The sequence below is a fragment of the Acomys minous genome, assembly GCF_964271855.1.
Source record: "Acomys minous genome assembly, chromosome: 5".
In the NCBI taxonomy this organism is placed as follows: domain Eukaryota; kingdom Metazoa; phylum Chordata; class Mammalia; order Rodentia; family Muridae; genus Acomys; species Acomys minous.
Window position 1 is genome coordinate 16,583,827 of NC_140494.1, and position 13,701 is coordinate 16,597,527.

A 13,701-nucleotide genomic window follows, 5' to 3' on the forward strand; every position below is an offset into this window, starting at 1 on the left:
TTTGGAAAGGAGAGGTCCCATTGTCTACCACATTGTTTGTGTACATTATTGAAAAGTTTCCAACATTGGCGAGCATGGATATGTGTTTCTCGACTTTTTTTGGCTCCTTGCTTATTCTTGTTCCCACATCACTGGAGCTGCCTCCTTATCTGCATATATAGACACCTAAGAGAGCAAGTAACCACATTTGGGTGTATGCATGTGTCTCTTTGGAACTATTCACGCAATGTATTCAAGCGTTTTCCAACCCCGAAAAACTCAATTTTGTAAAAATTGAGTATTTTGCATAATAAAGCTGGTGGAAAGTGTGCACAAACCTGACTTTTCTGTCCTGCCTTTGTGAACACTGCCAAAAGTGAAAATTGAATTTATGAAGATTTACCCAATACCTCTAAGAAAATTACCTCCCAACCAGTTTTTCATTTATTTAGTTTGACAGAACAAAGCTGTGGGAGGGCAGTTAGCTCTATCGCCCAGTTCACGTTAAACCACATTTTTTCTATTTTCTACTTTTTCAAAATCAAGTCAGGAGGAGACTGAAGAACAAAAGAATTTCATTAGAGAAAAACTATCTACACTAAAATTAAACAATTAGTAATACATAACAAAATTGCAGGATATAGTCTCTAATGATGACTGTATGTCTACTGTCAGAGAAAAGGAACAAAAGCCTCTGGATTAAGTTTTGTTCCCTCCACAACCTAAAAGGTATATCCGAAATGACACAGGAAGAAGAGACAATGGAGAAAGACACACTGATAATTTATAGAGAAAGAGTTGGGTTGAATTAAGCTCGAAGTAGTCACAGTAAGAATGAGATTAATGTTCAAATTAATGTTCTTCTGTTTGCATTACACACAAACACAGTTAACTTCCTCTGCCATTTGCCTTCCATCTGCCTCACTCCAGTTACTTTTCTACTCTCAGTGAAAGGATTACCTGCCACATTAGGAGCCACTAAGATGCCTTTGGACTTGATGAGGCATAGAAACAGTTGTAGCCCTCCTCAGCTCCAGAGAGCTTACGGAAGGGCTCCCAGCCCAGGAACAGGCCTTAGCTGCATGCCTTGGCAGGCCAGGCTGACCTGTCCACAGCTCCTGAGCCATGTAAAGCTATAGCATATTTGCACGGCAAGGGATTCCCTGACGTTGAAGAGTTTCCAATGCCCTGATACCTAGTATGACCACATCTAGTATTCAGGTCAAAGTGAAGCTGGAACATAAACACTGCATAGAGCCACACTATGCGCTGCTGCTGGGCCAGCGCATGAAACATGCCTGAAGACCACAGAAAAACTGGAGCTTAAGCAGCTTTTGTTCTGTCACAGGCTGTTGTCACAAAAGGAAACCAATTGAGCTTATTGGCTTGCATAGCAGGGAGGGACAATTATAGTATTAATGAAGTGGAAAATGTGTTGTTTATATTAAGATTTCCTTAATATTCAATGATTGAAGTCCATTAGAAGTAATAACATATAAATAATGATGACAGTGTGAAGAGAACGATAGATGCCCTAAAAGGGAAGGGAGGGAAAATCTTCCAGAAGTAAGTCATCAACTAGTCACTATATGGATATAGAATGCTGTGGTACAATATTCAACCCAGGCCCTAAGGATCATAGACTAAGAGCATGTGGAAATAAAATTGTGTAGGCTGAAAGAAGCCCATCGTCCAATATTAGATGAATAGTAGGAAAGCACAATTTTGTTCTGAAAACCATGAGGCAGATGAAGTGTCATCACAAGGCTCAAGACTAGGCCATGAAAAGGCTATGGATGGTGAGGATCCAATTAGAAGCCATTTTAAGGATTTATTTTTATTATTATTCATCACATGTGTAAGTGTGGGTGCCTGTGAAGGCACAAGAGGGCATAGTTTGATTTCTTGGAGCCAGAGGTATCAGCGTTGCGAGCTGCCTTCCATGGCTGCAGGGAATGAGCTTTAATGGTTGGGGAGAGTAGTTAGCACCCAACTTTCTTTTTTTTTTTAAGTTTTTTAAAATGTTTTTTATTAATTTATTCATATTACATCTCAGTTGTTAGCCCATCCCTTCTATCCTCCCATTCCTCCTTTCCTCCCACTTCCCCCCTACTCCCCTCCCCTATGTCTGTGTCTGAGGGGGACCTCCTCCCCCTGTATATGATCATAGAGTATCAAGTCTCTCCTTGGTGACCTATTATCCTTCCTCTGAGTGCCTAGCACCCAACTTTCAAGCCATCTATAGCTCTTTGGAAGCCGTTTTGATCAGAGAAGTAGTAGTATCATTTGATCTGAAAGGGTATCTGGTAGTCCATCCTTCATGTAAGGAGAGGTTGACGAGGGGAGGACCACTAGCAATAAGACACCTGCTACACGACACATTGCCTCTGGATTGGCAAGAGGCAATGAAGAATCGGAACCTAATGTACATGATTCTGTTAATATATCAGCTTCAAAAATAAAATGTTACTTTAAAACCCATAGATTTCATCACTATTTGCGTGTTAATTGTTGCCAACACATTCATAAGGTGAGAGAATGAGGGCTGACTTTTCTCACAGTGAATGGCTTTCTGCACACTTACTATACAGTGGCAGCAATACCACTACTAAAAGGAAGGCCATAAGGTAGATATGCCTGGAATGTAGGCAAGTAGGAGACTCGGCACACCCATAAATGACAAAAATAAATGCTTTTGTTATAAGCTACTAACAACTGGACAGCTGGCTACACAGTATCATTGTAGTAACAGTACACACACACACACATACACACACACACACACACACACACATACACACACACACACACACAGAGAAAGAGAGAGAGAAAGAGAGATACAGAGAGACAGAGACAGATAGACAGGGAGACACAGAGACAGAGCCGGGGACAGAGACAGAGACAGAACTTGTCTGAGTTATCAAACTATCAATTCATAACTCAATTCATAAAACACAGAACAAATAAGATGGAAAACTAACATTACCTAATATTAATCAATATTATCAGTCAGATAACCCTGACCAAAATAGCCAAGTAACTGAAAGAAACATGATATTGTGTGAGTGAGTAGAAGTGTATAGAGTTTTGGAAATGGTAATGGTAGAAAATGTCCCATTTTCTAAACATAGTGCAGCTTCCCCGTGCTTCTGATTCTCCTAATGTGGATGCAGATGCAAGTGCGCATGTGTTTGGGGAATATAAACAGTAATGTAAACAAAATGAGGATGCAACACCACAAAGGGCTATGTCCACGTGGCTGGGCCTACATACCCATAGTCACAGGGCATAATAGGACCTATGGCTATGAAGAGTCCCGAATATTAAAATATCTGCATTTCCTGTATTGGTAATTTGAAGCATCTTTTCTTCTGGTAAAGACATCATAACATTGTTCAGCTTTGGCATTACAGATCCGTCATCTTTCCCATTACCATATATTTTTCTACCACTTAGAAATTGCTTTTCCACCAACGCCCTTTTTGTCAGTCGGATTCTGCTAGAGCCACTTTGATGACACACCCTGTACCCAAGAACACATGGCATGTCAGCATTCTTCTGTAAGCTGGAAATGGTAACTAAATGGAGCTTCAGAGAAATAAAATGTTTGCATGGGGGTAGGGGTGGCCTACTGGAGATATAAGCTCACATTCAGCAGAGATTCCAGCCAGAGCTACTTAATTAAGTCAGTAACTGAATCCTGAATGATTAAACTTCAGAGTGAAGCTGAAGGCAGCATCGATCTGATAAAGGAATAGCGGCCATATCTCAGAGAGACATCTTAAAGGCTTTAGTCCGGGTGGGGAGATGGCTTATTAAGAAGCTATTTTGAGGGCTGACATTTTTGTGACTGACACTTTCTTGAGGTCTTTGGGGAGGTATCTCTCTGTCTCTGGACTCTTACTGCTCTAGAGATAGGTGGCCAGCTGCACTTCAGACAACCATCACCTTGAGTTTAGCGTAGTCCTGTTTTCCAGGAACATTTATGGCTGGAGCTGGCAGACAAAAAGCGCGGGGAGTGTAACACAGATGCATCAAAAAGTGGAGGCCTGGTGCCACAGAGCACGCTGTGGTGGCTTCTCTTCAATCACACAGGGCTTGAGTTTCATAATCTTTATTTGGAGAAAACTTCACTATGATGCTCCCAGCTGTCATATCAACCAATCCGGAGTTGTGAATTCACTTAAGAATCCAACATGTCTTCTGAGGAACCTGCTGCATCTATTCCTCTGAAAGGATTTCATAGATTACAGCATAACTTTATGCTAAAACTCGCAGAAAACTAGAGCTGGAAGGGAAATTTCTCAATTTGATAAAGAATATCTGCATTTCTTAGAGCTATTAGCAACCTTTTAAACTGGTGTGTGTGTGTGTGTGTGTGTGTGTGTGTGTGTGTGTGTGTGTGTGTGTGTTCGTGCCTGTGAAGGCAACAGGATAATATCCGGTGTCTTTCTCAATTGTTCTCCAGATTACATTTTGAGACAGAGCCTCTCACTGACATGAAGCTGGCTAATCCAGCTAGCCTGGCCAGCAAACACCAGGGATCCTCCTGTCTACCTCCCAGCATTGAGATTATAGGTGCACACCTCTGTGCTTGGCTTTTTACCCAGGCACTGGGGATTGCAGCTCAAATCAAGTGCATGGCAAGCCATCTTGCTAGCCATGAATAGCAAACTCAACAGTAGACAGTTAAAGCAACCCTCCAAGATCAGGGACAAGGAATGAAGTTTTTCTTACTACCTTTAGTCAACACTATTAAAGTTTGGCCATGAACTCAAAGGGAAAAAAAGCATGGAAAGGAAGAAATATGGGTATCACTGTTTGCAGATGCTCATTTCTCTTCATAGAAAAAGTCCAAGGAATCTACAGCTACACTGTTAGACCCAAGAATCCAGTCAGTCCAAAACAGAGAATGTATGACAGTACATGAAAATCAGCAACATTTCTATATAGTAGCAGTGCACAGAGGGGGGACAAGACTGAAAAACACATTGTTTGTAATCATTGAAGAAAATGGAATATTTGGGTACACATTTAAATGGAGGCACATGCATAATGTTCTAAGGTCATTGCACTGATCATAAAATAGTTAAAAATGTTCATTTTAAATTAGATTATACTATAGATGATGTCATGAGACTAGTCCTTCAAATCTTAGTTGACTAACTATAGCCCACAAAAGCTACTACTTGACTAGTCTATGTACCAAATTGCAGCATGACAAGTCTTCTATTCCATAGCCAGTGTTTGCCAAGAACAGCAGGATCCCCATAAATGCTGGATGCTGTGCACATAAACACAGGCTCAGAGACCAGTTTTGTCTGTTTTGTTCATAGTCACCTCTAATTGTCAAAACTAAGTAGCACTCAAAGTCCAGATTTGCATTAATTCTGCTGTAGACTTAGATCCATATAAAAGGGGGTTTGGTGAGGCATGGCCACTCTAGGACAAAAAGCTATGTGCTGTCCCTCACTGCTCATTCGACTCCTCAAAATGAGTTAGTTTTACAATAATAATTTAAATAAGGAAGTCGAATTGTTTAATATTCATTAATGTGCTATCTCATTCTAAATACATTGCTGATTTTTTTTAAACCTTCACTACCCTGGTGGCAGGGCTATTTCCTGGTGACAGAGATCAATTCCCCTCTTCTCAGAACTTGCTAGGAGTCCTTGACAGCCTACTTAATTCCCTTGTGACTTACTTCCCCAGGTTTAATAGTGGACTACATGAGACGTGTACCAATCAGAGTTCCACCATCAGAATAGAATAGCTAGATCCTAAGGTAAGAAATTTCACTAAATTGGAGCCCATAATTTGGAGCTACTAAGGTTTTGGTATAAAGATTTATTATCTTTTATTACAATATAGATAACTACATATAGCTGGCCTTACTGTGCTAGGGCCTCACCCTTATGCCATGCAAAGCCAGCAGGACAGATGTGACATTTATCTATCAACACTAAAAAACTTTTTTTTACAACTTATATTCATATCTGTACCATAATATACTTATATTTATAATTATATAATAAATTACATAAATTATATTTAAAGTATAATTTTGTTATTTATATAAATGTTTAATAAATAAGTCAGATGTATTTAAATATATATTATAGCATATATAAAATGCAACTATGGATTTAAATATATAAAGGTTATGTACAATTTATGTTATAAATATGTCATATATAAGTATTTAACTATTCTATGTTGTAGTATTACATAGTAATGGTATAACACAATGTACTATTCAGGACATCCTATGAGGTAAAAATGGGTAGAATCAAACAAGAAGATGAACATAGAAAGGAAGAATTCTAAAACAAAGGGAAGTTTTAGCCTTGGGTATTTCTATCAGTTGCACTAGAGGCAGCATAGGCCAATTAGGAAAGTGTGGGTTCAGGAGCTGGTCAACCCTAGGTCAGTGCTTATTTTGACCACAAACAAATGACTTAATTTCTAATAAGTAGTTCTCATTCCCTCCTTTGTAATATGTGTTAATTCCTGCCCCATGAGGCAGTCATGAGATTGGATGAAACAGTCTAGGTGGGAGGTGCCTGGCGATGGGCAGTCATTGTCATTATGCTCTGTGACTTTGTGGCAAGCCTTTACTTGTGAGTGAACAATATATAAAGGTACCACACAAATTGAGCAGACTCCTTGCAAGTTAAACCAAAGAGAAAAACAATCCCATAATACTTTTTAATAAACCAATCCACTACAGGTAAGAATGATTACAGGAAATTTATGGTGACAATAACTTAACCCAGACACCCAGTTATTGGAGACAAAGCTGAGGTGCATTTTGTAGGTGTGCACAGCTTCAGTCTGCCCAATGCTGCTTCCTAGCTCTTTCTCTCTCAAGTGCTTCTCACAGCGTTACCTTACCTGACCTGACCATTCACTTCTTCACATAGCTTGGTCTCTGGGAAACCATCTGGTTTATTTGCTCAAGGACAGACAACCCTATCCTTCCAGACTCGGGGCAAATGCAGCCATTCAGGGCCAGGGAGGAGAGACATCTGATGTAGATGATACTGAAATGTATTTATAAAAACCTTTCTCTTTTTTCTTGGGGATCTAAATTGTAACTCCTGTCTCCTACATGACTCTGTAAGGTTCTGATGAACTATGCACTGTCTGGTTTCTTTATCTGGTCCACACATTCTACGCTAAGCAAATACTCTTGTCAGAAATCCCCAATGAACATACTGCAGATAACCCTGCATTTAGCTTTATCCCCAGGGACGGCTAGTCAACAGTGAGGGCTAGCAGGCTTGCAGAGGGCAGAAATGAGCAGAATCTAGTTTTCTTTAAATGGGTTTACAGTTTCAGCTCATCTCACTCTCAGACTTCATAAAAGGAAGCAAATCACATTAAAAAGCAGACAGAGAGCATCCCCTGTTGCTCTCCAGTCATGCCCCAGCGTCGTTTCCCTGGGAGGGATGTGAACAGTGACTTATCAAGTTATTCAACTGATAACCCAGCTATCTGACTGCACTTGAGACTCTAGAAGGCCAGGCGGTTGGCAGCCTATTTCCAGCTGCTCAGAGGTGCCTAGAGACATATCCGCACATATTCTTAATGTCAGTGAATGTTTGCAACTGCATTCTTTTATTTTGGGCTACATGATTTTAGCGTGCCTCTCAGAGTTTAAACTTGACACCACAACTGGGAATGCTAAATATAACTGGAAGCCGAATTCTTGAGTGGGCATGTGAGGGTTTTCTCCATGCGTCAAGGCCAAGTGTTTCATCTCTGTGACCCCAGGCTCACTGCAACCCCTGTCAGTCATATCCGTTTTTAGAAGTCAGCCATTCTTTATTCCCTCACTTTCCTCCCACCACTCCCATCGTCTGCACGCTTAGAACATCAGGAGATGTTTTCCAAGAGGATGGCAACAGGTCCAGAGACCAAGTGCATGTGCCTTTTGAGTCAGGTCCAACATCCCCAGAACTGGATGAGATGGATTTCTCTCTTTTTCCTGTAAAACTATTTAACTCTATGAATTGTGCATCAATTTAGAGAATAAATAGAATATAGGTATAATATATAATATAAGGCACATATAAATGTCATTTCAAAGTAGGCATAATTTAACCAACTAATCTTTAGTTCATTCACACAACCATGGGTGATGGACTAACACTTACCTTTGCTTGAGGCCTCTGCAAAGCCTTAGGATTTAATTAGAGTTTAGCTTCTGATTTGACTTAGGTTATAAAATATACGTTAGGACAGCCACTGTATGCTCCAGGAGCTAATCTACTTTACCTGTAACACATTCTTAAAAGATAGAAAGTGATGATATTTAAAGCTGATATTCTTCAGTAGTTAAGAATTGAGTGTAAAGAGACTAGGGTTTTTCTAAAGTTCATCACAGGCAGTAGAATGATTAAGTCACCTGCATCCTGGGTACCTGAATGCTGGCACAGAGCTCTTCCCCTCCGGCCACATCCCTGCCTCTGCTGACCTGTGATTCATTCTGTCCTTGCTAGACATGTGTTTTCGTATTTATGCCTTTCTTCACAGCAGCCCCTGGGTTTGACCTTAACGCCACCTGACTCATTCTATGACTAATAAGCCAGAGGAAGGAAGACAGATAGTGGCCTCAATTCTCTCCATATTTGCTGATTTCGGCAGGAAGCAGGGAGCTTTGATATGTGCTTCTGGCTACTGATGTCCTTGATAGAGCTCTTTTTCTCCAGGGACAGAGATTTGTCTCTCTAGGATTTCAGGGACTCCTGAGCCATTTATTGATTTTAATACCTAAATACCTTATTGGGCCAAGTTTAGTATTGTGTAGTAAAGTTGTGCTGAAGTAGTACAAAATACATTATTTTAGAAAAAAAAATAGCTGGCATGGTGGCATACACCTTTAATCCCAGCACTGAGAAGGCAGAGGCAGGTGGGTTGCTGTGAGTTTGAGGCTAGCCTGGTCTACAAAGCAAGAATAGGACAGTCAACGCTACACAGAGAAATCTGCCTAAAAAAACAGATTAGGGGGAAAAAAAGAGCACTAGAGAGCTGGCTGAGTGCTACAGCACTTGCTCTGCAAACCCGAGGCCTAGAGCTTGGAGCTTTATATCGCATATAGAGGCTGGACTGACAAGGTGGCCCACTTGCAATGGCGGCCCTTGAGAAGTTGAGATGGGATTCTAAAACAAACGGGCTAACTAGCCTAGCTACAATGCTAAGCTATGTGTCAAGTGAGAGATCTGCCTGAGTTCAGAAGGTAAGGAAGGCTTGAGGTAGATTCCGCCTAAATCTTGGGCCTCCATATGCACACACAGGTGGATATGCATCATACATGCATACTACACACACATACATACAAACTACTAAAAGAAGGAGGAAAGGGAAACCACACTGGTACCGAAAATCCACACCTGGCTCTGTAGCTAGAAGATCTGTGTATAACACAATGAGCAATCATGAAAGACTCAGTGAGTCTTGGGTTCGAGGCCAGTATAGTAAGGCATGGAGGCCGTGAGCTAGAAACCCACATGTCCAAAGATGAAGTGTTTCATTTATGATGTGTACACTGGCTACAGCTGAAGTGAGCCCTGCTGGGAAAGGAGAGCCTGAAATAAAGCTCCTGGAATTACCAGAGGAGAGCAGATTGCTTTCAATGTCAGACCTGTTCTGTTGAGATGACATGCATCACAGAACCATGGGTGGTTTGATAAAGGATGCACACTCGGTCCAGAGACATGTTCATCTTTTTAGGTTATTTCAGTTCCCTGGATCCTAGAAGCTCAGTCCAATCATTTCTGACTTCTCTTCTTTCAGGATTAGTTTCCCATGTTGTGTTGACATTCACAAGAAATATGAGAAAATGTTATGTCATGGCTACCTGCTAGCTTCTGGGTGCTAGCTTTCTCTTCCCTTATTCCCTCACTGAGCAGAAGTGCCACAAAAGGGAGGCTCAACTTCACTATATGTTTCTAATTATCCACTATGGATGTTTCCTCCAAATTCTCTCTATCAATGAGAAATACAAATGTAGCAGATGCTCAAGGAGACACTGAACTGTCACATAAGTGCACAGGCTGATTTTACAGACTTTTGAAAAATTAAAGCAGATGTGCATAAATTATTGTCAACTGTATAATCTAAGTAGCAAAGCTGCAAAAGCTGTATTTAGAGATTTAGTTGATGTACGACTAAACAGAAACGTCAAGGGCCACAGCAGTCTCCCTTTTACATCAATTATTTACCCAGGAAAGGTGTTATTCTCAGACTGCCTTGGCAATGAACAGTCAGGCTGGTCCTCGGAGCAGCTGTTTCTTTACAGAAAAGATTGAGTGGGTTAAGTGGATGAAATGAAAGAGGACGGTGTGTACTATTAGCCAAGTCTGACCTTCTGCTTTTTATTTACATCAAGTCTGTAATGAAAAGATTCCAGAAACCCTAGAACTTCAGTGGCATTTGTGACTCCTTCTTTTCCTCACCACACAACACAACAAACATAGCTGAAAGTTCTTAGGCCAGCCAGGCCACTTAGTTGAGCTAAAAGCCATCTCTGTAAGACCCAATTAAAATTTATCCCACTTGAACAATTAATAATATCAATAACTTAAATAATTTTTTGATTCCTCCAAGTGGACAATGGCATTTATACACTTGGGGAAGTGGTAAGGTTTCTTATATGAAGCACATCGGCACCCCAATACATGGGAACCTTGGTGCAAAACTGAAGTATCCGAGGGGAAGTGGGTTTTTCTTTTAAAATAGCCTCCTGTGTCTTGCATGTAGCTTCACTTAACACCATCCTACTAAGGCCATGTTCTGTGTCCTGTGAGACTTGCTTGCAAGTTATTGTCATGACAGCTAAGAGGGGGAGGTGGCAAGGTGCCTTTCTGGTACAATTGTCACAATGTCTACAATTTATGAGGACCTTATAAAACACCAATGTCTGCCTGATAACTCCCAAAAGAAATGTGTTAATGGGGCTGGAGAGATGGATTGGCAGTCAAGATCTCTTAGTGCTTAATCAATCCTAAGCCGCTAAGAACCAGAATGTGGATTCCCAGCACCCACATGGTGTGGCTCACAGACACCTATCGCTACAGCTTTAAACGCCTTCTTCTGGCCTCTGTGAACATCCGCACACACAGTCATATATACTCATACAGAGACACGCATATAGACATACTCACACAAATAAATAGATATCTTTACAAAAAAATTGAGAAAAACATAACATAGGAAACAAAATGATGTTTATGTGTTGTTTTCATGTCACAGAGATGGTGTGAATCAGTCTGTGTGCAAAAGGAAAGCCCTAGGAAAAAAGTGCCCAAATTACTTATAGTAGGAAAGTCTTTACATTTTTCAGAATCTTCTTGGAGTATGGTATTTGCTTGAGGATCTGTCAGATCTCAGAACATTAGTCACATCAGTAGTCAAGGAAAAATCAAAACACCTCCCAAGTTAAATAAAAATTATATCATTGATGCAATTAGTGTAAACAGGGAGCTGATTAACTGCTTTTTATTTTAAAAAATAAGATAGTGCCCCTGCACTAATCTTAGGTAGGTAATTATCTTTCATGTGCAGTGGTAATAAACTGGACTGTTATTTTCAGTTTATGCTCACACTTCACCATCACTGCCATCTCATGTGACTCTGAGACCACCCTCTCCAGCCCAAATGCCTTTGCAGCCATCTCCACTTATGTAGTTGACAGACCTATCAGCCGCAAATGTGGCAAACTTCCTGGTAAACATAGACCAAGGTGCCACCGCCCAACAGGTTGCCCATAAGGCATCATTCTTAACTTACATTCCCTGGTAGTGTCCCATCAAGCTCCACATGCTGCATCTCTGAGGCATTTTGTCTTCTAAAAACCTTTGGTCCTTTGATCCTTTCTCTACCTGTGTGTTCACTTGTGGTACTTAGAGCCCTGGCCATTTCCTATGAGGACTTCTGTACCAAGCTCTTCTTTTCCTAGGTTGTTTAGTTCTTGAAGCATTCCTTTTTACAGTCATAACCATTGCTTACATTTTCCAAGACTCTTTAGTTCTCTAAGAATAAAGAGACCAAAGGCAGTGAGGGCTTCTTTTTGGGCCCCTTCTATGTTTAAATGAAAATCACCTGGGATTAGCTGGGGAAACTAAAGCAGAGAAGCAGGAGTCAAAGAAAAAGACTTTCATGTCACAAACACTCACCTAATGTCTCCAGGAAGTGCAGTTCCCAGCCTTTTGCTGTTTGCGAAGAATCTGTCTTGAATAGCAGGGTCAGGCTGTTATTGGTGCTCTTAACATTTTGCGGAATCGTGGAGCCACAGAACTTTCCAAGAGACTGATATCCAATGCCAGGACCATCGAAAACCTCCAAGTAGTCATGCGCACAGATGCTGGAGGGCGCCACCTCAAAATGTGTGAAACTGCAAAGTGCACATTGTTATTACTTATGTATGCCCATTAAACTGTACCTGTAGTTCTTGTAAAACACACACACACACACACACACACACACACACACACACACACACACACACACACTTTTTTTTAAAAAGCCATAAAGCAAAAACCTGACAACACAGTATTTAAGCTTCACTTGGAAAGAAATCTTGTAACTAAGACAACACTGAGGGACTCAGATATGAAGCCAGTATTTGTTGGTAGCTGTAATGACTATTGACTGTGCCAGGAGCTGGAGGTATAAAAATGGATAAGATCCAGTTCTACACTTCAAAATGATTAGGCCTAGGTTCAACCAAAATCAATTTTTGCATAAAATTTTTTGATTCTTTCACAAGTTCATGCATACATAATGTACTTTGATCATATCTCCCCAATTGTTCTCTTTTGCCCACCTCCCTCCTGCTGAACCCCTTTCTGTTCCCAGCAAGTTACCCCACCACTTTCATGTCTTTTTGTTGTGCCATGCTATATTTAGAGCTTGGGTGGAGGTTACTTCCTGAACAAGGGCAACTACACCATCAAGGAACACAAGTCCTTCCAGCATTTCTTTTTAACCATTACTGGTCCATAGTTCTTCAGGTTGAGTTTTGACAAGTTGGCATATGTTATTGCCCCAATAATATGTTAAGTTTTTTTTAGTCTCACCCAAAAGATACTCTTCCTCTTTCTGTTCTTGTGTTGTATAATAAGATGCACTACTGTGTTATTCTTTATTTGAGGGAAGAATGCTAAGACAAGTGGAAACAATTCTGGTTTTATATAGCTTGAACTGTGGTTCTTCCCGTCTCTTGTTTCACCAAGTACAATATGACACAGATAAATTCATGTGTCTTGTGTACAGTGTGTCCTCAGTAATATTGTTACCATTTTATAAAGAAAGAAATGCAATAATTTGGTTCTTATAAAACATAAAACTGTGGTAACAAAGAATGAAGTAGTTCTGTTGCATCATCAAACTATCTAACAAGGAACTCACACATGGCTCCCTGGGCTGATCACTGGAGGCTCCAGACACAGCCCTTGTCCTGCTTCCCAGAACTGGGTAGGGATAACCTAAGCACATGCTGAAGTCTGCTGTGGCCATAGGACCCTCCCCTGTTGCAGAAATGTCAGCAGAGGCTGAGGCACTACTTGTTCTGATATGCTGTCTTTCTGCTGTAGTGATGCTCACAGAAATAAAGGCTGAAGCACTCACTAGCCCTGCCACTGAGTGATCAGTTGGTCTAGCATCTTGTCAGCTATACTGAAGGGAAGGGAAGTGTTACGTCAGCGTACCTCAGGCTAC

General features: G+C 40.8%; 1 protein-coding gene across 1 annotated transcript in view; it reads right to left on the bottom strand.

Moving 5' to 3' along the window:
- Positions 1-13,701, bottom strand: part of CUBN (cubilin) — a 211,352-nt gene that overhangs the window by 17,127 nt on the left and 180,524 nt on the right. Inside the window, exon 59 of the mRNA XM_084783727.1 lies at positions 12,159-12,376. Coding sequence (XP_084639853.1) covers positions 12,159-12,376 — 218 coding nt within the window. The remainder of the gene's footprint in view (positions 1-12,158; positions 12,377-13,701) is intronic.